Source organism: Bison bison, unplaced genomic scaffold (assembly GCF_000754665.1).
Source record: "Bison bison bison isolate TAMUID 2011002044 unplaced genomic scaffold, Bison_UMD1.0 scf7180017864050, whole genome shotgun sequence".
Taxonomy (NCBI): domain Eukaryota; kingdom Metazoa; phylum Chordata; class Mammalia; order Artiodactyla; family Bovidae; genus Bison; species Bison bison.
The window spans coordinates 3,634,921-3,659,127 of NW_011494622.1; the positions used below are offsets into that span (position 1 = coordinate 3,634,921).

General features: G+C 43.7%; 1 protein-coding gene across 6 annotated transcripts in view; it reads left to right on the forward strand.

Moving 5' to 3' along the window:
• The window catches only part of STOX2 (storkhead box 2), a 197,121-nt gene extending 173,888 nt beyond the window's left edge, over nt 1-23,233 (forward strand). For 5 of the 6 annotated variants that reach the window (XM_010835749.1, XM_010835748.1, XM_010835745.1 and 2 more), the window contains exons 2-4: nt 3,773-3,925; nt 10,403-12,668; nt 17,813-23,233. In XM_010835749.1, coding sequence (XP_010834051.1) covers nt 3,793-3,925; nt 10,403-12,668; nt 17,813-18,008 — 2,595 coding nt within the window. In that variant the 5' untranslated portion in view covers nt 3,773-3,792 and the 3' untranslated portion in view covers nt 18,009-23,233. Of the gene's footprint in view, nt 1-3,772; nt 3,926-10,402; nt 12,669-12,828; nt 12,878-17,812 lie in introns of all 6 variants that reach the window. The other variant, XM_010835750.1, reaches the window with a different exon arrangement.
• Nucleotides 23,234-24,207: the final 974 nt, after the last annotated feature.

Sequence of the window (24,207 nt, forward strand, 5' to 3'; positions counted from 1 at the left end):
TTTTCTTGAAGAGCTCTCTAGTCTTTCCCATTCTGTTGTTTTCCTCTATTTCTTTGCATTGATCGCTGAGGAAAGCTTTCTTATCTCTTCTTGCTATTCTTTGAAACTCTGCATTCGATGCTTATATCTTTCCTTTTCACCTTTGCTTTTTGCTTCTCTTCTTTTCACAGCTATTTGTAAGGCCTCCCCAGACAGCCATTTTGCTTTTTTGCATTTCTTTTCCATGGGGATGGTCTTGATCCCTGTCTCCTGTACAATGTCACGAACCTCCGTCCATAATTCATTAGGCACTGTATCTATCATATCTAGTCCCTTAAATCTATTTCTCACTTCCACTGTATAATCATAAGGGATTTGAGTTAGGTCATACCTGAATGGTCTAGTGGTTTTCCCTTCTTCAATTTAAGTCTGAATTTGGCAATAAGGAGTTCATGGTCTGAGCCACAGTCAGCTCCTGGTCTTGTTTTTGCTGACTGTATAGAGCTTCTCCATCTTTGGCTGCAAATAATATAATCAATCTGATTTCAGTGTTGACCATCTGGTGATGTCCATGTATAGAGTCTTCTCTTGTGTTGTTGGAAGAGGGTGTTTGCTATGACCAGTGTGTTCTCTTGGCAAAACTCTATTAGCCTTTGCCCTGCTTCATTCCGTGTTCCAAGGCCAAATTTGCCTGTTACCCCAGGTGTTTCTTGGTTTCCTACTTTTGCATTCCAGTCTCCTATAATGAAAAGGACATTCTTTTTTGGATGTTAGTTGTAAAAGGTCTTGTAGGTCTTCATAGAACCGTTCAACTTCAGCTTCTTCAGCATTACTGATTGGGGCATAGGCTTGGATTACTGTGATATTGAATGGTTTGCCTTGGAAACGAATAGAGATCATTCTGTCGTTTTTGAGATTGCATCCAAGTACTTAGTGCAGTATAAAAACAAAGACGATGTGGAGGAGTTATTCAGAGCATCCACATTTCATTTGGTTCTCTAACCTGAGTTTAAAGTCGTTCCACATATTCAGCCTTATAGTGAAACTGAGCTTTTTCAATATAAATGCATTTCAGAGGCACTTGAGGCTTCCTTGCCTCTTACAGTTGGCAGCAAAGAAATTAACTGAGAAGACTGCTAAACGTTTGACCTTTGTTAGTTAAACTAAATAATTTCTGCTAAAAGCATAAGGACTAGCATGACCTAAACCAGTTGGTTTTGCTAGTGGTCACTCCATTTTTACGGAAAGCTCAAGTTCCCTTTCCCCTATACAAAATCAGAAAATAGACAGACCCGCATTTAAAAGAAAATATGTAGTATTTTTGGATCTTTCGTCTTCTGAGACTATGATAATTATGATAGGCAAATTCTGGAAGGGGTTAGCGTCCCAAGCGATATACCGATACACTTGGAAGGCGCTTTGATCTCCCCACCCTTTGTCAGCTAACCCCATTGTCGTTTTCATCTGACTTATAAAATCACCCCATGTGGCCAGCCTAGCAAATCATCAAGAAACCTGCCTCCCTGCCCTCATCCTCTTCTGTGGAAGGTGGAAGGAGAGAGAGGAATGCACAGGAGAGATCATTAGAGTATCTATGACTGAGCTATGGGGCCACCGTGGGGAGGGGGGTTTGAACATCAGTCGCTCCAAACGCCCCCCACCCCCTAACTCCACTGCATCTCAGCACCACCAGTCATTCATCTTTCACACAGAAGCCTTTGGAATAAGGTTGTGTTTGAATGAAGGGTGGAGATGGTCCCGGCCCACATGATTCTGTCATTTTTGAGTCATTGATATGAACTGAGCTTCACTAGCCAGTGAGTGAAACTCAGATTCTGAGAACAGCCCGAAATTCTGTCTTCCATCTTCCACCCACTGCTACTCTGCCAGATATTTGCAAGACTCTCTCCAAGGTCTGTCTGTCCATCTGTGAGACTTACATGCCACAGGCCCTGGCAGTTCGTGGGTTCACTTCCTGGTTTCTGCTGGTTTTTATCTCTACTGGCCATCTGCTGTTCTGGACCTGGGCACTCCTCCTCTGGTTGTAGGGGAAATGTCTCCTTCTTCTCAGACCCATCTTACAGAGAATGGAGCCACAGCAGAGCTGATTGGAGCCCCGAGGGATGCCGGGGAGATGGGAATACTGGACCGAGCTGGGCTTGGGGACAAGGTCGGGGGCCTTTGACCTGGGGTCCCACTGCTCCATCTGGTGCACCTCTTAGACTTACCCTCTCACCTCGTGGTTTTCATCCCAGGCGCTGTTACCTGGTTTTATCCATCAAACCATCCGGTCCATTAAAGCAAGGTTCACGTTCTTTCCCAAAGGCCCTCGAGACTCCTCCCTGCCCCAATCAAGCTAGAAGTCATGTCTGGACACAGGAGGTGGTCCACCCCAGAGCACCCAGACACTGCCGGGCAGTGGAGGGGGGTTGCTCAGTGTCACAGGTTGGCCTGGATCCAGTTTTGACGCGTCAGGGTGATTTATAACAAGGGTGAAATCCTACTTGGAAGCAGAGGAGGAGAGATTATGTAAATCCATATGAAAAAGAAGCTTCAAAGCTCACAGATACTCTGCTGAGAGCCTCACCCCCTTTCTGAACGGCCTTTCTCAAGCGAGACCTTACAGAACCCCAGGTAGGAACAGGTGGGCCCCAGATGTCAGGAGGGATTTCCCTGCCGTCCACCTCTCCCTCTGCGGGGGGCTCCCCTGCCTGCCCGCAGAAGCCTCTCTGGGGAATGCTGGAGATCCTTTCTCAGAACAGGACTTGAAAATCACACTGTGATACAAGATTGCAGCAAGGGAGACAGTTACATGCGCTGAATGTTGCCACCTCCCCTAGAGCCATGTGGGGCCCCTCCGCCTGCTCTTTCAGATCCATGTGTGCGGGAGGCCACAGGTCCTGCTGGATGGTAGGCCCATCCTCCACGTGGCCACCGGCATGTCTTCCTGAAATTCACATCTGACTCTCTCACTCCTTGAATTCCCTCATAGGATGAAGCCCTTGGGCACTCAGTTCTTTGCTCATAGTTGTCCCCCTTCTCTGCGGCTCCCCAGAAAATAGCCCTGCACCTCACAGGCTGCTGGCACACTCCCACTTCAGCCCCAGATTCAGGTTACACAACCTCGGAAAAACCTTCTCTCACTTCCTGTGTCTCAGTCCCATCCTCACCTCCAGGTGTGTTCGTCACCCTCCCCCTCTGCCCCAGATTATTGTTCAGCCTTCTGCATAGGGAACTTTTCATCTGTCTGTCTGTCTCCTCCACGTACATAGAAACTCCTTGAGGGCAGAGATGTTGGTGGGAGGGAGCTTATTCACTCTCCAAGGTGCTTCTCAAGCCCCCAGAAGATGCTGATGTGCAGAGGGCACCCAGCGTTTGAATGAATGAATCTTCAAGGTACCACAAGTGCACTTGTCGAGATGTGCATGACAGTTATTAAACAAATCAGCTCCAAGTTAAAAAAAAAACAGAGATCATTGGGAAAAAGCTTCACAGTTGCACGCCTTTCAGTAGTAAGTCTATTCCAACGAGAGCTCAGGTTTTAAAGGCAAGTTTTCTTTGTGGAGGCAGCTGAAGCTTCTGCTGTTCTGTGCAAGTCTTTCCACCTGAGTGCACGTGGCTGTGGCAGTAACACATTTCAGGGTTGAGGGTTGATTGTATTTGCAGCACAGGGAATAGGTGAGTCATGGGAGGGGTGTGTGTGTGTGTATGTGTTTGGAGGGGTGTGTGTGTGTGTTTGTGACAAGTGGCTGGGTCTTAACGAACTGCTTACTTGGTAATTGTCTTTCTGCAGGTGATGTATCACCAATCAGTATGTCTCCCATCAGTCAATCTCAGTTTATCCCACTTGGGGAAATCCTTTGCTTGGCCATCTCCGCAATGAACTCGGCAAGAAAACCTGTCACCCAAGAAGCACTGATGGAGCACCTGACCACCTGTTTCCCAGGTAACGGGAAAAGGGTGATATACTTTCCAAATGGATGCGCACTCTGGCCACCCTGGGACTTTATATGGACACTTCATCCCATGATTAAATTCAATAGGGAAAAAAAAAAAGTCTTTGCCAAAACCAGTGACTTTTCTTAGCTCCGCAATTAAAAATCAAGGCATCAGTGTTACTTCAAAAATAATTTGCCACCTTCAACTGTAATAATTTCTCATTGGCATTGAGGGCAAGAAACTAAATCAGAATCCACAAAGAAGTCTGTGAAAACTACCACAATTCCATTTAACCTTTACAGCTCAACCTTCCTAAAGTACGTGAGCATCTTGATTCATGGCAGGTTTTGTTTCCTGCCTGCTTTCTTTCTTTTCTTCCTTTCTTATCTCCCTTCTTTTTTCTTTTCTTCCTTTGATTTTCTGCTTTTCTTTTGGTGTCATTTAATGGCACCCCACTCCAGTACTCTTGCCTGGAAAATCCCATGGACGGAGGAGCCTGGTAGGCTGCAGTCCATGGCGTCGCTGAGAGTCGGACACGACTGAGCGACTTCACTTTCACTTTTCACTTTCATGCATTGGAGAAGGAAATGGCAACCCACTCCAGTGTTCTTGCCAGGGATGGGGGAGCCTGGTGGGCTGCCGTCTATGGGGTCGCACAGAGTTGGACACGACTGAAGCAACTTAGCAGCAGCAGCAGCAGCAAGCTACTTCAGGGAGAAAGCGATGGCACCCCACTCCAGTACTCTTGCCTGGCAAATCCCATGGATGGAGGAGCCTGGTGGGCTGCCGTCTATGGGGTCGCACAGAGTCGGACACGACTGAAGCGACTTAGCAGCAGCAGCAGCAGCAGCAAGCTACTTCAGAACAGAACAATTTAGAAAGCTTAATACTCTTCAAATTCTATTTGAAAAATGCATTTCAATGACAGTTCTACAACTTTGGAAGGATTTAGCTGTCATATTTATATTTTTGTTTTTTAAAGCTTAGACTGTTTACTTTTTCATAGTTTACTATTTGAGAATAAAGTTTTGAAGTCTAGCTGAATATTATTAAAATAGTCAAACTTTTATTTTTAATGCATATGTTATAAGTCGAAAAAATAGTCTAGATTTTGACCTCTATTCCTGTTTTGGACATTCACATTCTAAAGAGTTTTTAGTAAGAGTTTTCTAGTGAAAATATCTGTAAGCTGATACTTAAGCCCTTTTATCATGCTTCTGTATTGCTTGAATTTTTTAAAACAACTTTTATATACCAGTTCGCATTACAGAAATATAGGTATTTTTTAAAAGATCTGAAAAGAACAATTGTTGCTTTTCAGCTTTCTAAATAGGTCTGCATACTATTATATGTCGAGTGGGTAAGCAACAAAGTCATACTACATAGCACCAGAAACTGTATTTGGTCTCCTGTGGTAAACCATAATGGGAGTGAATATAAAAAGAATATATATATATATATATGTATGTATGTATAACTGAATCACTTTGCCATAGAATTAATGCAACATTGTAAATCAACCAAACTTTAATTAAGAATAAGTAAATAGGTCCTCATCCCTCCAGAATGATCAGTTAAATTGGACCAGTACATGTTAAGTTGTTACACACGGATCTTCCTGGGAGGAAAGTGACTGCTTATGGACTTGACATTGGCTTTGGAGTTTGCTGGAGACTGTTGGCGTGATCTATGCTGTATTCTGTCTCCAATTCATCCCCTTAAATCGCTTCCTACTGAATTCTCCCTCGGTCAGCGTCCTTCACGAACACAAAGAAATCATCCGAAGAAACCCATTAAGTTTTCAGACTAAAGTTCTTACCATACAGAACATGAGCACATGTGCTCTGTTCCAACAGTTGTCAGACTTGCAAGATTAAAGCAATATGTGTCTAAATAACCTCCCATCGGCATGCAGTATATTTAAATAGCTATTTTTGCTTTGGGAGATGGAAAGATATGGATAAGGAGAAAGGTCAGATTCCAGCCCTATATTAATATAGAGCTCACCTTTGCTCTTTGCACCAACAGAATCTGAACTCATGATGAACTTTGGGAATGGAATCTGGACGTGATGGAATATGCAAACCTTGACAGTCTCCATCACAGCCATCCCTTTACAAGTGAGCCCTACAGATTTCTAGTGGAACCCTGAACTTCATAGATAATTGGAAATATCTGTCATTATACTCAGGCTTAATAGTAAAATAAAAATCATAGACATCAGTGACTTTCAGCTAAAGCTTTGAAAACTCCCAGTTAAGGGTATGGAAAACAGATTGGACAGAGAATGTTTCTACTTGGTTTTTTCCAATTAAACATTATTTGATTGATGTGCTTGAAAATCCCCGTCAAAACTTTAGCTGTAAATTCTCTCTGGAAACTCTTATTCCTTCATTTGTGAACAACCAGGAAGCATGTTCTTCCTGGTGAGTAGACATGATTACATTGCAGTCATGATTCCGTGTAGTTCCCTGAGTTTTCTAAGATCAGCACTTGGAAGGCCTCCAATCAGCAGATTCTATAGTACAATGAAATTTTTGTCTTATAGCTATAATAGCTATAGCTATTTTTGTTATAATAGCTGTTTTTAATGAATGACCCTTCAGCTTTCCTTTATTGTAATAGCGTAGTAACTTGTCAATCATGAATTCTTCTAAATGAGGCTTACCATTTTTTTAAAAACTTCCGTTACCAATGTTGGTCAAAAGTACGCTACCATGTAGGACAGAGTCAGTTTCAAATATGAGTTTGTCATCTGGTGCTGTGGTTCGCAGCTCTAGTGGTCGTCGTTCGTGAGACTCTAATGTGAATAATGTCTTATTCTGAGAGTTGGATTCTGTGTGGCTGCTGCCCCCTGAAGTTGTTCAGCAGAACTAGAATAGTTCGTAGGGCTACTCACAGGGTAGAGAAGCTACGTTGTTCCTCTTCTGTGCAAGCATTTTCTGTTGTATATTGGCTCTCACAAATTGCAAATATATGGCTTGGGTTACAACCCAATTCAGTTCAAACTCATTCTTGTTTTGAACAGAAAGTATCATACAATGTTTTAAAATTTTTTTGATATTATATCAGCCTTAATAACCAACATACATTTGCATACAAATCAACATACATTTCTCAAGAGGAGAGCCTTAAACAAAAAGGAAACCTTGCTGCTCAAAAATTAAATAATTATGTTAAACAATACATCATTCAGAAGTACTGTTAACCTTTTCTACCTTGGTCATGAAGGGTGCCTTCTGAAGCATGCATGTGTACTAAGTCGCTTCAGTCATCTCCAACTCTTTGCCACCCCATAAACTGGAGCCCGCCAGGCTCCTCTGTCCATGGGATTCTCCAGGCAAGAGTTCTGGAATGCGTAGCCATTCACTTCTCCAGGGGGTCCTCCTGACCCAGAGCTGGAACTTGCATCTGTTACATCTCTGAATATGTAGATTCCATCATACATGGACTCTCTCCCCTTGAGAACTGCAGGCCATTTCTAGTGTTTTTGTATTTTACTTTCATAGTTTTGGAAGGACTGGGGGAGCCTAAACCTCTCAGCTTACCCAGTTATTCTAGGCGGTTACACAATGTTCTTTGATGGTAATCGGGGTTTCCGTGGGTCCTGACCCAAAGTTGAGACTACTGATAGCTATTATTTGTGAGCACTCCCTATGTAAGGTACTATTCTACATACATTAAACTCATTTAAACTCACAGCATCCCTCTGAAGATAGGTACTATTGCTGTCCTGCTTCCCTGGTGGCTCAGACTGTAAAGAATCTGCCTGCAGGGCGGGAGACCTGGGTTCTATTCCTGGGTCAGGAAGATCCCCTGGAGAAGGGAGGGGCTACCCACTCCACTATTCTTGCCTGGAGAATCCCATGGACAGAGGAGCCTTGCGGGCTGCAGTGCATGGTGTTGCAAAGAGCTGGACATGACTGAGCGACTAAGCATGCACAGATTATTATTGTCTACATTTTGATGACACTAAGTCGAGGCTCAGACTGCCTCAACTACCAGCTGCAGTAGTTCTCTAGAGCAGTCTTAACAAAGTCCAGACATCTATTATCTTACAGTTCTGGATGCTGCAATTCCAAGATCAACATATTGGCAGGGTTGGTTGGTGTCTTCTGCGGGCTGTGAGAGAAGAATCTGTCCCAGCCTCTCCCTGGGGCTAGTAGTTATCTGCCTTCTACCAGTTCCTCTTCTCATTGTGATATCTCTGTGTCCACGTTTCCCCTTTGTAGAAGAACACCAGACATAGTGTGCATCAGGGCTCACTCTAATGACCTCACTTTAACTTGGTTATCTCTATAAAGACCCCATGTCCAAATAAGGTAACATTCTAGGCTACTGGGGATGAGGACTTACATATGAATATGGGGGGCAGGGGGACTCACACTTAATTCAACCAGTAACATCAGCCACCAGTGGTGAAGCTGGAATTTGGATCCTTGCAGTCTGACACAGGAGCCCGAGCGTTCAGTCTCCCCTGAAATTGCCATTTTTGTGGGTCAGACATGGTTGCATATTGCCAGGATGATTCCACCTGACCTATTTCCAAATGATATCATTCAGGTCAGTCTTCAAAGTATGATCACCCTTGATTTGTGGCACTGAGGAAGAGAGAACGTTAAAGAAATTAAATGTGCTACAGCCTGGAGAATTTATACTCTCTGAAGAATGCATGTTCTTAATCGTCTCTTTAAGCGTGTTAAGACAGCGCTTATACGTGCACACAAAACTCTGAAAACAGTCACTGTACAAAAGGGTATCTGTGATTTTCTTCTGGAACATCTATGTAGAGAATACAGCAGTTTGAGACTCGGTGATCAGATGGATTTAGAGCCTCTGAGCTTTCACTGGTGTGTTTATTAGAGCTCTCTATGAATTTGAAAAATTCATATTGCTGCCACCTTCCTTTTGCTGGCTTATGACAGGAGGGAGGAAGGTCTCACCTAAATACCACCAGTGCTGTCATCACATTCAAATTTGAAGATGATGATTTCAAAATTGGAAAGTACATCCTAAACAATGGTCAAGTCTAGTTGCCCTTTTATATAATTTATAAAATTAAGTTTATTAAATAAACTTAATCTTGGAATGAGCGTATGGAGCAGCTTCAAGTGTATGTGGTAGCCTCTATATATATTAGATTGCTTTTCAATACCAGGATGGCTCTCTTAACCATGACTTCCTAGTTGCTTTTTTTTCTTTTACTTTACAATATTGTATTGGTTTTGCCATACATCAACATGAATCCGCCACGGGTGTACACGTGCTCCCCATCCTGAACCCCCCTCTTACCTCCCTCCCCATGCCATCCCTCTGAGTCATCCCAGTGCACCAGCCCCAAGCATCCTGTATCCTACATCAAACCTGGACTGGTGATTCATTTCTTATATGATATTATATATGTTTCAATGCCATTCTCCCAAATCATCCCACCCTCTCCCTCTCCCACAGAGTCCAAAAGACTGTTCTATACATCTGTGTCTCTTTTGCTGTCTCGCATACAGGGTTATCGTTATCATCTTTCTAAATTCCATATATATGTGTTAGTATACTGTATTGGTGTTTTTCTTTCTGGCTTACTTCACTCTGTATAACCGGCTCCAGTTTCATCCACCTCATTAGTTGCTTTTATTGAAAGTCTTTTCTGTAAACTTACAAGATACTGAAAACGTTTTTTCTTCATTTAAGGATATTCTGCCTTTGGGACATCTCTGGCAGTCCAGTGGTTAGGACTCTGCACTTCCATTGCAGGGGGGTCTCAGGTTTGATCTCTGGTAGGCAAACTAAAATCCGTCATGCCATGCAGGGCAGCCAAAATAAAATTCTGTCTTGAACAATTCAGTTCAGTAAAGGTTTGTAACAACAGTAGCCACCTAACTCCATCTAGCATCCATTTTTCTCTTCCCAGCGTTTATCTTTTCCTGTTCTGTTGGTAGTACAATTCTATAAGAGTTTTCAGAGAAAACCAGGATTCACGTTAAACTTAATGAACACCTTTGAATCCCGCTTAGTTGCTGTATGATGATACTTAGAAGCTGGGCAAAATTAACAGGATTCCGTCTTAGTCCATGTGGACTGCTATAACAGAATATCATGGACTGGGCGGCTGAAACAACAGACATTTATTTCTCACAATTCTGGGACTGGAATATCCAAGATCGAGGCACCTGCAGATTCAGTGTCTGGTGAGAGCGTCCTTCCTGGTTTGCAGACAGCCATACCCTCACATCGCAGAGAGAGAGAGCTCTAGTCTCTTCCTCTCCTCATAAAGGCACATCACGAAGGCTGCAAGTTCATGACCTCATCTGAACCTAATCACCTCCCCAAAACTCCCACCTCTTAGTAGCATCGCCCTGGGGATTAGGGCTTGAACATGGGGATCAGTTTAGGGGGGCACCATTCAGTCCATAAGCAGACTCAAAACACTCCAGAATCAACCACACCCCTCTCCTTCCATTCTCATGAGTGTGTCCTTTGGTTTCAGGTGTTCCCACCCCAAGCCAAGAAATTCTCCGGCACACGCTGAACACGCTGGTCCGGGAGAGGAAGATCTACCCGACTCCTGATGGCTACTTCATTGTCACTCCACAGACTTATTTCATAACTCCTTCCCTCATAAGAACTAACAGTAAATGGTACCATCTGGACGAGAGGATACCTGATCGGTCTCAGTGTACCTCTCCCCAGCCGGGGACCATCACGCCCTCTGCCTCAGGCTGCGTCAGGGAAAGAACGTTGCCCAGGAACCACTGCGAGTCCTGCCACTGCTGCAGGGAAGACGTGCATGCCGTGCACGCGGCCACCCTGCAGAGGAAGCCCGCCAAGGACTGCAAAGACCCTTACTGCCCTCCTTCCCTCTGCCAGGTGCCAGCCACTGAAAAGAGTAAAAGTACTGTCAACTTCTCGTACAAAACGGAAACCCTCTCCAAACCGAAAGATGGTGAAAAGCAGTCCAAGAAATTCGGGCTCAAGTTATTCCGGCTCAGCTTTAAGAAGGACAAGACCAAGCAGCTAGCCAACTTCTCTGCCCAGTTTCCTCCCGAAGAGTGGCCCCTGCGAGACGAGGACACGCCGACCACCATCCCTCGGGAGGTGGAGATGGAGATCATCAGGCGTATTAACCCGGACTTGACCGTGGAAAACGTCATGCGGCACACTGCACTGATGAAGAAACTTGAAGAAGAGAAAGCGCATCGGAGTAAAGCCGGGTCCTCCGCCCATCACAGTGGAAGAAGTAAAAAGAGCCGGACTCACCGCAAATCCCACGGAAAGTCTCGGTCGCACAGCAAGACGCGAGTATCCAAGGGAGACCCATCCGATGGTTCCCATCTGGATATCCCGGGCGAGAGGGAGTATGACTTTTGCGATCCTCTTACCAGGGCCCCCCGGGAGGGCTGCTTCATCATCGAACACAAAGGGGATAACTTCATCATGCATAGCAACCCCAACGTGATTGAGTCTCATTTCCCCATGACCCCAGAATGGGACGTGTCTGGGGAACTGGCCAAAAGGAGGACTGAAATGCCTTTTCCTGAGCCTTCCAGGGGAAGCTCACACTCGAAAGTGCACCGAAGCCACAGCCATACCCAGGACCGAAGATCCAGGAATGAGAGATCCAACAAGGCCAAGGAGAGGTCCAGATCGATGGATAACTCTAAAGGCCCTCTGGGTGCTTCTTCTCTGGGGACGCCTGAAGACCTGGCCGAAGGCTGTAGCCAAGATGACCAGACCCCCAGCCAATCCTACATTGACGACAGTACTTTAAGGCCTACACAGACTATCGGTCATCAAAGGGCTCACGTTTCGTCTGCAAGCTATAAAGAGGTGTGTATTCCAGAAATAGTCAGTGGCAGCAAGGAACCGCCCAGCGCTTGCAGCCTCTTGGAGCCAGGCAAAGCGCCAGAGAGTCTGCCATCCTTTGGTGAACTCAACTCTTGTCCAGCAAAGACGGCTGCAGATGACTATTTCCAGTGCAACACTTCCAGTGAGACGGTGCTCACGGCGCCGTCTCCTCTGGGGAAGAACAAAGAGGACCACGACACTCTGACCCTGGTGGAAGGGGTGAAAAAGCTGCCTCTGTCGGACAGGCAGGCCCCTCATTCCTCCAGGGAGCCTGCAGGGCACAAGGAGGAGTCGCCAAAGGGGCCGGGCGGGGGTCCAGTCGCTCCAGGCGCGGTAGTTGAAGGCCTTGCCAACGGACGCCTCATCCAGCATCACGGCGCCGAGCCCAGCACCCTGGACAAGAGGAAAGAGATATTCAGCAAAGACACACTGTTCAAACCTCTTCACAGCACCTTGTCTGTAAACAGCTATCACAAATCAACCCTGTCCCTCCTCAAGTCGCACCCGAAGACCCCTGCCGACACACTGCCAGGCCGATGCGAGAAACCAGAGCCGTCCCTGGGGACCTCGGCCACCCCCGCCCTGCCGGCCTCCCAGCGTCAGCAGGAGTCAGTGGGGAACCAGGAGGCCTCTTTCGACTATTACAACGTCTCTGATGACGACGAGTCTGAGGAAGGGGCCAACAAGAACGCAGAGGAGGAGAAAAACAGAGACGATGTAGGTACCATGCAGTGGCTCCTGGAGAGGGAGAAGGAAAGAGACTTGCAGAGGAAATTTGAGAAGAACCTCACCCTGCTCGCCCCAAAGGAAGCCGACAGCAGCAGCAACCAGAGGGCCACCCATTCGGCACGTCTAGACAGCATGGACAGCAGCAGCATCACAGTGGACAGTGGATTCAACTCCCCACGGTAGGGAGCGGCGTCTGTGCGTGCACACAAACGTCCACCGGGGCCTGGGGCTTTATGCAGGTTAACTCAGAGTTTCTAATTTCAGTCTCAGTTCTGTGAAAGAGGGTGAAGAGTTGTGTGAGTTGTATTGTTAACAGCCTGTTTCTGACTTCTTTTTCAGGAATTGAAACAAATGTTTCTGCAGCTGTAGAGATCACCAATCTGGACTGGTGGGTTGGCTCCTTCCCGTCCAATCTAAGACCAACATTTCCCAGTATTTCGATGTTGATATTGCCACCATGCTGATAAAGGAAGGGTTGTTCGTTTTTTTTTTTCTTGAAGTCTTTCAAAAAACAGTAGTTTTTTTGAGTAAAATGAGTAGTCAGTGTGACGGTGGGAGGTAGGGGTTGGGAATAACTTGATTGACTCAAAGATGGGGAATCCATCTAGTGAGAATATAATAGCTCATCTCACAACCTCTGCAGCAGATCTAGAAGCTTGTTATCGTCTCAACCCTGACTTTCTGTGCAGCCTGCACCCCTTGCTCTCATACACCTTCCTCTCACCACTCAAAAGTCTGCAGGCACGTGGAACTGGTCCCGTCCCAGAAAGACTGGGGGCCTGTGCTCCGTTAGATCAAAGTGCATGCCAGCACTTTCTTTTCTCCTCCTGCAGAATCGGCACTTTGTAGGCATGCCGATCGTGGTGCCTTCCTTTTGGTAGGTGCTGGTAATTCAGCAGAGGGTTAACAGCTGAGTGTGCAGTGCCCAGTGGCCACAGCCAGGGCACTGAAGTGGTTCAGGGGGTTAGGAAGCAAAAGGGAGTCTATGCCACTTTCCTTTTTTTTTCTCCTTAATTCTTCCTTCTCTTCCAAGAGCGACTTGGGACCTGACTCTCCTTCTGAATTCTACTCCAGATTGGTGACTCTGAGATGCAGAAATACTGTTGAGAGATTGACATCTCCCATTAGTTGTGATTCCCAACTTTTTATAGCAGTTTGTATTTGAACAAGTCCAAGATACGAATATATATTTCTTATATTTATTTTAATTATTAAGAATTAAAATTAGTTGCGTTGTAATCCTTTGACTCTGTCTCTGGGTAATTTGGAGACAGAGCATCCCCAAACAAGAACAGGGAATCATTCATCTGTTTGCCTCCTGTTAGACCTTGGTTATTTCTTAAAGGGCTAGTTCTTTATTACCATTATTATTATTGTCAAGTAACGTTTCTTTTCCGAGTTAACACATGTGGAAGTCTGATGTCTAAACAAACCACAGACATGGCACCCTGGTTAACATGGAAGCCAGGAGCTCCAGGTCTCCTCTGCCCACCCTCAGGGACCTTAAAACCTCAGGGGGCCATGGCACTCAGTCTGCAGACTACTGGCCTGTTACGTGACTTTGCTCAGAAATAATTTTTGCTGAATGTTTTTTAATCCCACATGAAATCTTAATTTATATACCAACTGTTTAATATATTCTTTTCTCTCTGCTTCCCTCTTCTATTCTCATTTTTCCTCTTGATTTCCTAGTAGGGGATAGCAGATAAGCGTGACTAAGTCTGCCCTTGGTGGTAGATGTTCACTACCATTGCTTATGGAAGGTGTGGGTTATTGGCCTGGACCTCCTGCTCTGCTGTTTCTTATTCTCTGGGCTCTCCCTGCTCGATGCTTCCGCACACCCGTTTCCAGCTCTTCACGGGGCACTCTTGGCCCCTAGACCTCCACAGAGGGAAAACCACCGTGCTCCAGAGATAGTTGTAAGGGGGATGTTGAGAGGTTAGTGGGTTCTCACTCAAAACCTGACCACTGCATAATATTGAACGTTTTTTGTATGGGGGCAGGTAAACAGAAATGTTCATGTAATTGTTGAACCAGTCTCTCCACAGAATATATTTTATTATCTCTAAATTAGGAGTACAGATAATGGAATAGATGAACGGGATCATTTCTTGAACAAAGCTTATTTGCGTTGCTTTAATAATGTACTCAGGGTCAAATGTGCTGTCCTGGTAGGTCATCCTGAGGAGTCTGTCTTCACTCAGGAGCTATCTGCCCTCTCTTATTAGGTAGAATTTTCTTTATGGGAATATGTAGATAACCCATAAATGTCATGCAGTTACAGAATCTATAGAACAATTCCTGATCGCACCCCTTTTGTTTTCATATCCTTTGGTTAGAACCTGGGTGGCAAACTTATTTTTGATATTTATTTTTAAACTATATTCCCCTCTACTTCAATAAATTTACTGAGTTACCTTTCGGATGCACGAGGATTGTCTGTGAAGGAGAATATTTGAGTTACAAGAAGTTTTACTCTCCAGTGTAAGGAGTCTTTTAGCCAAATAGCATTATCTTGCTGACACAGCTCCACCATTAAGATACAGGAATCTTCAGGGGCCATTTATTCAGATCTTTCAGTGAAAGAGCTCACTGAGCAACAAAGGTCCGACCTGTGCCACCACCCCACTCCCCCTGCCAAAAAAAAGGGGGATCTCCACACTGTCAAGTCTTCAGTGCTGACTCAGAAGTCGTGTTCGGCCACATTTCCAAAATTCTTTAGTCAGGAAGATCCCCTGGAGAAGCGAATGGCAACCCACTCCAGTATTCTCGCCTGGGAAATCTCATGGACAGAGGAGCCTGGCGGGCTACAGTCCGTGGGGTTGCAAAGAGTTGGACAAGACTGAGCAACTAACACTTTCACTTCAAAGTGCGTTGAGAGAAGGAAATAAGGTAGAAATTTAAAGTATGCCGTGAGACCGAATGTTGCAAATGAAGAATCCTGTTGTGCAAAGCCTGCTATTCCAGAGTTGAGGCTGAAAACCTGTTGATAAACACGATGTAAGAATCAGAGGGCTCCAGGCCGCCCAGCACGTCTGACGTGTCCGGTGCTGTCCAGGTGTGGGCCCAAGGGGAGTGCATGCAGGACACGGAACAGCAGGGCCCCTGGTTCAGTTCTTCGGCCTGTAAAATTCCGAGATTTTATCGGTTTTTATAGGTTTTATAGATTTTTATAGGTTGCACTCCATTAGCTCTCTTTAAAAAAGTGTGACATTTTAAATGTGAGGACTGTTGTTACCGCTCACCCTCCATCTCCATGAATTGTTTCATCGTCATGTCCACAGCCTTCCATATGACTGTCAAACACTGTACTCAGTGTCGCAGTAGTAATGAGATATATCCTTTGGAGACACTGGAATGCCCCATTGTGTTTATCACTATTAATATGTTGGCCGTGGTCAAAGGTAGTCCGAGGTATCTTAGAGCATGTGTAGCTCCCACCTTAGGCCATCTCTTATAATGATGTGTGTTGACGGTACCTGACATACAGTAGAGACTTGATAAGTTAAATTCCCACCTCAAAAAGTGGTTTAAAAGTGAATTCCTTGGACCTCAAAATGCATTTTCCCATAGGAAAAAAAAAAAGTCACTAGTAATACATAGATTCCCAAGCCTCCCCACAGTGACTGATTTTTTTCATGAGATGCCAGACGTACAACAGAAATAACTCGCATTTGTCTAGCTTTTGGGTGTACAGATCTTTCCTGGTTGCTTATTTCTTCTTCTGAGTCACTGAGTAGGTACAGCATGTAACCCAACCTGCTTTAAAGATGAGGGAGTCAAATGCCCTAAAAAGTTGCTGTTGTGATTACGAATGCAACCGAAGGAGCGTGTCATGACCGCTCTGGGGTTCTACATGTTTATTATCCTTTTTCTTTCCTCCACCTGACTCTCAGTTGTAGTCCTGGAAAAACACTGATGGATTTTCTTAGAGGAGGTGTAAGGCAGGTAAGTAGGTAAGTCTAGTGTTTTTCTATCACTTAAAGATGATATTTTGGAGTATTCCTTAGATATGCCCAGATTGACCATAAGCATCATGAAAGAACTTGATTTACTTCTATGAATGCTCTGGAGTTACCCTCTGCAGTCAGGAAGCGTTCAGTTGTCTTTTTGGTAGTCGGTGAACAAACTCCCTTTTAAACAACTAACTCTTGGCTTTCTGATGAGAGAAGCAAGCTTAAGGCCACAAAGGGTCAGGATGAAATACCCTGTCAGGCATGGCTGCCAAGGGATAATGTTCAGACAGACTCACTGTGGGTTTTGGATGAGAATGAAAGCCAGGTGGTGAGGATGTCCACTGGGTAGATTGACTTTAAATCAGTGATGGGGACCAACATGGAAGAATATTTTATAAACCTTGAATCTATCCAATAGGGTGGATGTTTTGAGCATCCTCTTCTTCTACCTCTTTGTGAGCTGGTAAGTTTCGTATTACCATTTTGAGGACCTAGAACACGAAACCCACTCAGTTCCCATCAGTCAGGCCAAGTGATCTTATATCTGTCATTGTCCTACACATTTGACATGTTAAATGTTATAAACCTCTTGGGACAATAAAATAGATTTAAGTATTTCTAAATTAGAAAAATTAAAAGAGAAATCGAAATACTAAAGCTTTAAAATCACCTCTAAAGATTCCTTTAAAAAATTAAATATTTATACCAAAGTGGAAGAAGGGAAGAAATAAATGTAAATAGAGAAAACCTTAGATTCCTTATCTGAAAATAGAATGTACATTAACTAAAGTGTTACGTATTTAAAACAGAGGTATGATGTTTTTAAAAAAGAATGTTATTCCCATCACTGCTGCAAATTGGCTAGTATCCTGCTTGAAGTTCACCTCCAGAGTCAAAAATCTTCTAAGCAAGAATGAAAACAGAATCATTAGGATAAAAAAAAGTATGCAGTTGATTCAGGAGCAATTCTATCTATGAATTTCGAGCCTGAAATGGAATCATTACCTATGTATAATTTTAAAAATCTTCTTAAAGTCTTTAGTCTTTTTAAAAAAGGAACACGAGAGCCATCTATCACATCAGATTTTGAAGGTGTTTCCTTGAATATGAAAGTCTAGGGAAGACATATTTAGCTGTATGAAAACCCTTTACTCAGTGTGCTGCTGATGATAACATGTCTTATGAAAAGCTTCTGGAGTCCAAGTTGCTGGAGCATATGTGAATAATCAGTATGAGATGCTATATACATGACATGATAAACCGCCAGAGGAAATCCATTAACTCCATCATTTGCTCTTCCTCTAGGGCTCGATATATAATTATTTATGTTAAAAACCAAACCAAACAAAACCTTTTTACTCTTGTAGCACTCGGGAGAGCCTGGCTTCCAACACATCAAGCATTGTTGAAAGTAACCGTCGTCAGAACCCTACCTGGAGCCCAGCCCACGGTGGAGCTGGCCCGGCCTTCAGTTTCCGAGCAAGTACGGACCCCCCCACCAACGAAGCTGAGAAATTACAGAAACCTTCCAACTGCTTGCAAGCTTCTGTTACTAGTGTGTGATAGTCATCCTGCCTCTGACCTCCCGTCTCATTCGATACAGCCAAGTTTACGACACTGTGGCTGGTGTTTACATCTTTGGAAAGACAAGCATCTCAACGGCAGTTTTTGTGTTGACTTAAACTGTGCTGCTAAGTAGGCTAGGGCAAAAAACAACAACCGAAAAATCTTTCTTTCAGAGTATTGCTTTTCACATTTATGGCTCTGTAGCAACAAGAATAGCAGTAGGGTGATGTGTATACTTTTGCTTCACTAATTGTAATTGAGCACACATAGGGAAGTCTAGACACTGTAAGTGTAATATGCATTTTCGATGTCTTGCAGTTGCCAAGTCCATTTTAAAATGCCACAGATGCGTGTTGCTCCCAGTCTGTGACCAGATGGTGCCACAGAACTGATCCTTGACACTTCCAAAAGAAAACAAACAAAAAAAAGATAAACAACTAAGCCACCACAAAATGTCAAATGCAAGGGTCTACCTTGAGGGAAATCGATGCCAAACTGATGAAAAGGGACCCCAGCCCTTTGTGTGTGAATCACTGAGGCCCCAGTCATTTTGCACTGTGAGTTTTTTTTGACACGATTTTGTAGGAGCCCATGGAAGTGTGTCAGAAGGGGTCGTGATCCAAATACTGGGAGTGTTTGTTTTCAGGATTTTGTTTTTTTAAGTGTCATGGATGCTTGTCCCATATGTTTAACCTTCCATCATCACAAACAGGAATATAGGCCTTTGATTCTGAAATGGACAAAGGAAGGGTCCCCCAGCCTGGCTGGGGCACGGCATTGAGTGATGGGAGAGGGAATGCGGACTTTTAAAAAGGTGTTCATCAGATAGTGAAGGAAGAGCATTTCTTCCTTGTGAGACTTAAGGGTGATGCTATCTTACTATCAGAGATAAACGATAATTAGTTTGTTTAAAAGCAAAATGTTCTTTGTGATACAAATGAAGACTATGGCCTGGGGACGTTATTCTTTCTAATGGAAGGACATAAATCTATTTTATGTAGTTTTAAATAGAATGCCTAAATTAGGCTGTGGGAGATAATTTTTAGTGGTTATAGGAAAGAGCAAATTTAGGGAGAGCTGAACTTCAGGCCTTTTATTCCTGGGAAGATAGCTATAGAGAAAACTTTAAAATACTTTTTGATCAGAAATATACATGTGCCCATGTAATTAACAACAGAATGTGGTCATTCTGCAAGTGTGGTGGAACCCTAACTGTATGCCCCCTAAATTTATCAGAATAACAATTATGCATACATGAACTATGCCAGAGTAATGTTTACAGAAACTTTGTAACCAATTTCAGGAGGCATTTTTAGGTGGATGTATAGTTTTTAGCCCAATTTATTTCAGGATGGCTTGTTAATTACATTTTGTTTCCATTTACAATGTCATGATGACTACAGAGAAGGTTCTCAGCAACAAAGGAATTACAAATAATCAAGATTCATTTCTCTAGGAAAGAGATGTCTCAAAAGTTCCCATGTCTTATTTTAGGAGAACCATGGAATAAATCTGTAGATAATGGAAATTTTATTCACAAAAGGATTTCATTTGATACCAGTAAATGGTCTGACCAAAAGTTTTATTTAGCTGAGTGGCATGTGGTGTTTGGAGCCATATACCATAAAATAAATACCCAAAAATAAATCTAAAATATTTTCACCTCGGATTTCAGGAATTGGCATAAATTGGCAAAACACTTCTGCTTCAGTATTAGGTTGAGTCACTAGCCATCTGTTTAAAAGAGTAGAGTCTTTAAATAGACACAGTTGGGCTGTTTCTTGAAACATTTAGAGACTCTCTCATGCTTTTTCAGATAGCTGGAAGTTTCGTTGGGTCAAACTGGACTCGTTGAGTTTAGTATAGTTTCCTTTCTTTGCGCTTATAGTGAAACGTGAGCACGTTTCTTGGCAAACTCCCACACCTTTAAAATGCTTCTGTCGGTTGGCTTTCAGTCTCATGCTTTATTTCCTCCAAGGCATGCCTTGATTGCTCACAAATGCACTCTTGTCTCACTGCTTAAATTTGTCCAGAAGGAATGATAACGTATCCAATAGACTATACACAGGGGAGTTGTATACCACACAGTTACTAAATTCTTCTGTCTAAATTCTCTTTTTTTCACCCCTAAACCTACTCTCCAGCGTGAATCATACAATCAGTTCATAAATAATAGAACCATTGAAACAATACATCAGCCTCTAGTTGATCCTCCTAAAGTAGCCATTAGAATAATCACATACTGTGTGAACAGGAAAGAAAAGCATTACCTTTAAAGAGAAGCTTTAAAATATGAATTTATCAATATTTCACAAGAAATAGGTTTACAGAAGACATTTGAATAAAATGTATACATTCTTTGCCCGATGCTATGGGGTACATGATTTAGGGGAAAAAAAAACAACAAACCCCCTTAGACCAGCAGCCATTAGCATAGAAACGATGGACTTCAAGGAGGATATGGTGTGAGCAGACGTTCCATGCAGATACATACCCGTCAGAATCGAATTGGGATGCCTGAATGAATGGGGGAGAAGAGGGGGCTGGAAGCACGTTACAAGTATGACCCCAGATGGTCTGCGGTGATGTTCTCTGTAACCCACTCCAAGCTTTGCCCGCGTCCTTTTCCTCCGGTGAAACGATCGCTTTGTGGCCCACGGCTGCTTACCTAGACTTCACTTAGAGTTTATCAACTGAAAGGTTTACAAAACTGAAATCTGGTTGAATCTCTGTGTAGCGTTCAACTTTAAAGGGTCAACCCATCTGTCGGCATTTTGCACACTTATGTATTATTATGATACAGCATATTACTTTATGGTAATTTTTATTTTTACATATAACTACCTCCATAAATTTGATGAAGCGGCCGCAGTGCGTTCAAGTGTATTGTTCAGAAAAGCAAAGTTGACAGCGTTCTTAACCATTAGGCCATGGCATTCTGTGTGTGTGTCAGTGGTTGCCTGTGTGCACTCGTGACTGTCTCATTGCCATGGTTTTTCTTTGATGGCATTATTTCATTCTCAGCTGTAAACCCATCTCTCTTCTTTCCCACAGAAAGCGCACTTGATTTTGTTATGAATGAAAAGTTTAAATTTCTTGTCTCCCCCGCCCCTGCCCCCACCTCATTCCTGCTAAGAGCTCTCTCTGGCCAAGAGCCAGTTGGTAAACATGATTTAGCAAGCTATTTACTCCTATGAAAATCTGATTTGAATTCTAGGTTTTCGGTCATAAGACACACCAGAAATTTGGACTGCCAACTTTGGAGCACTTTGGGCCTCTCTGCCTTCACTTGCATGCTACCGTATCGAGCCCAGATTTCATTGGAATTAAAAGAGCTGTGCTTTGTATCCACAATTTCCGTTCCATAATTTGTATTTCATTTTATATATTTTGCACATCTCAGGGGACCTTCATAAGCACATGAAAGGGGGTTGCCATCAAATAGAGAAAACGGGAAGAGCTTGAAAGAGGACTAGCTGGATAAAAGTAATAAATGACTGCTTTTCTGATGTTGTGAAGTTCAAGTTCAGGAAGCATCCAGTGAAAGTTAATCTGGAATCACAACGATGTGAACACCAGCTGTTCCTCAGTCTCCCTTTTTCATAATCCAACCAGCATTTCTAAAATGTAAGTTTAAATTATATTGCAGTCACCATGGGGAGAAAAAAAAAAACCTGTTCAGCAGCAATGAAAGCATTGTTTGTTTTTTAGGTTGGCACAGCTTTGTAAAATTCTACCCAGGACAAACCACTTATCACCACAAAGTGTACTTGAAAATAACGTTTTTAACTTAAATGATAGGCATATTGCTCACCATGCAGTAGTGATCTTGATTTGAAAAGCCTCACAATTTATAACATGGGCAGCGTTTGGAGCTTGATTAAAAACCAAGAACAACCTATGAGCACTTCGCACATTCATTTTGGGATCTCAAAGTGCTTCCAAAGCATTCGGATTCACAGTTCACAGAGCAGGTCCTATTTGTAATACCCGTACTTGAACAAACAGAAGGAGTGACATACGATTACCCAGAAACACAGTGGCAGCTATCAGTGATCTATTTTCTATCTGTTTGATAGACCCTCATGAGAAATCACGAAATACAATGCTATTTTTCTGATGTGTGCTAATAAAGTCAAAGAAAACAAATACAACTTGACACCTTTGTCCATTTTCATTCAAAAAGTTCAGGGTGTTGGGAATTTGACAAAAAACAAAAAAAGCCGCCCAGATGCCCTTGGGGTCGGAAGTAGATCTGGAACGCACACGCTTGTTTACAGTTTCCCATGGGCTTCTCTCAATCCTGTGCTAAAATACCGTCTTTCAGGAACACGACTGCCCCTGGCAGTGGAAGGTGCTGATACAGAAACTTTCACTACAAAAAAAACCTTTTATCGAGTCCTCTCCACAGTGCTTCTCAGCACAACTGAAATTCAGTATACTGAGCCCTAATCCGAAGAATCTGGAGTTGCCAGGGAAGCTGATCTAGTTCCAAGTGGGTTTTTGTTTTTTTTTTTTAATCTCAAATTAGGAGATAAAAGATCCTGGTCGAGGACCTTCTTCGTTTATCACAGGCCAGTCACAGAACCAGCTAGCATTGCGCCGTCGGGCAACAGTGGCCCCCGCGGAAGTGATCCTTTCCTTCCCCCCCAACCTCCCTGACTCTCCACCACCCACCCCGGCTCTCTTATCATCCCACCATCCTCAAATTTCTGCACACACTGAGGGCTTGAGGAAGCTAGGACGCAGGAAAAATGGAGGCAAAAGCCATGGAAGACATTGCTTTGCTCTGGGTTAGTAGAATACAGACAGGAAAGAGATTATTATCGGTCTGATCTTTGCCAAGTAAGATAAAGGAATCAGCCATCACTCTGTCAACTCTCCCAGAAGGTTTTACAGTATTCCGGATACATCCAATCTTTTCCCATAGATTTTTTTATTCGGGAGAGGTTTCATAAATTAGATCTATGAGAAAATTCATTACTCTGTTTCCTGGGGTGTTGGAACCACACACTGGCGTCTCCTCGATGGAGTTCATCTCTGCGTCTTTTACAGCACCATCCCAGCCATGGCTCCTCTCACACTAGAGTCCTGTGTTTGTTTGTTTTTTAATTGGAGGCTAATTACTTTACAGTATTGTATTGGTTTTGCCATACATCAACATGAGTCCACCACAGGTGTACATGTGTTCCCCATCCTGAAGCCCCCTCCCTCCTCCCTCCCCATACCCCATCCTGAAGCCCCCCTCCCACCTCCTCCCCGTACCATCTTTCTGGGTCGTTTTTACAGTTGTTTTAGGACTTACAGTGGCTGGTTTGCAAGGTTCAGAATTCTACAAGGCTCGAGGGGGACTAAACCTTCTTCTGATGATTGTATATTACCAGTTAACAGGGCTTTCTTTGCTCCTTGCTGTCCTCAAACATGAACATATGCACACACACGCCCTGCCAACGAGGAAAGGGGTTGTTTTCCAGGTGAGGTGGCCATGACTCTGGAAGCCAGGGTGAGGCCAGAAGCCTTACCCATCTTTTCCAGGAATGTTTAATGTTTGGTCCACATACAGCTGCCTCCCTCCTTGTCCAGAGCCTGGTTTTGACATGCCTGTTCCCTTGCACCCCGCCTCCTGAAATAGGTACCAAACCCGAGATCCGAGGTCTCCAGCACGAATCCTCTGCAGTTATACAAAATCCATCCTGTTGTGTACACACACAGCTCCTGGCCCCCCTTTCCTCCCAGTCTGCCCGCCCTGCCTCCTCCCCACTTATATCCCGATACACCTCCAGGGTTTCCACATCAGAAGGGCAAAGCAGTGTGTGGTACTGTGCACACAAGGATGGGTTAGGAATAGAGCTGTCCTAGGGTCACCTTCATGTAAGTATTGACAGCTACAAATTAAGGTCCTTAGAGTAGTTGACATAGATACAACTGTCTAGAAGAGAATTAAATTTCAGCGTTCAGTTTAAAGGGATCATAATTCTGCAGGTATCTTTCTCCGAGTGACTGAATGTGACTATTGCATTAGGGTAAATGAATTAAGAAGTGCAAGTGGGATTTACTGTATGTTAGAAAGGAATTTTGCAGCCAAGACTGCCTTGAATAAAATGTGTTTGCACTGAAAAAAAAAAAATTTTAAATTACTTGGTCTCTGGTTGCTGTAAAGGTCATCCAAGATGGATGTTCTGTTTATATTGTATAG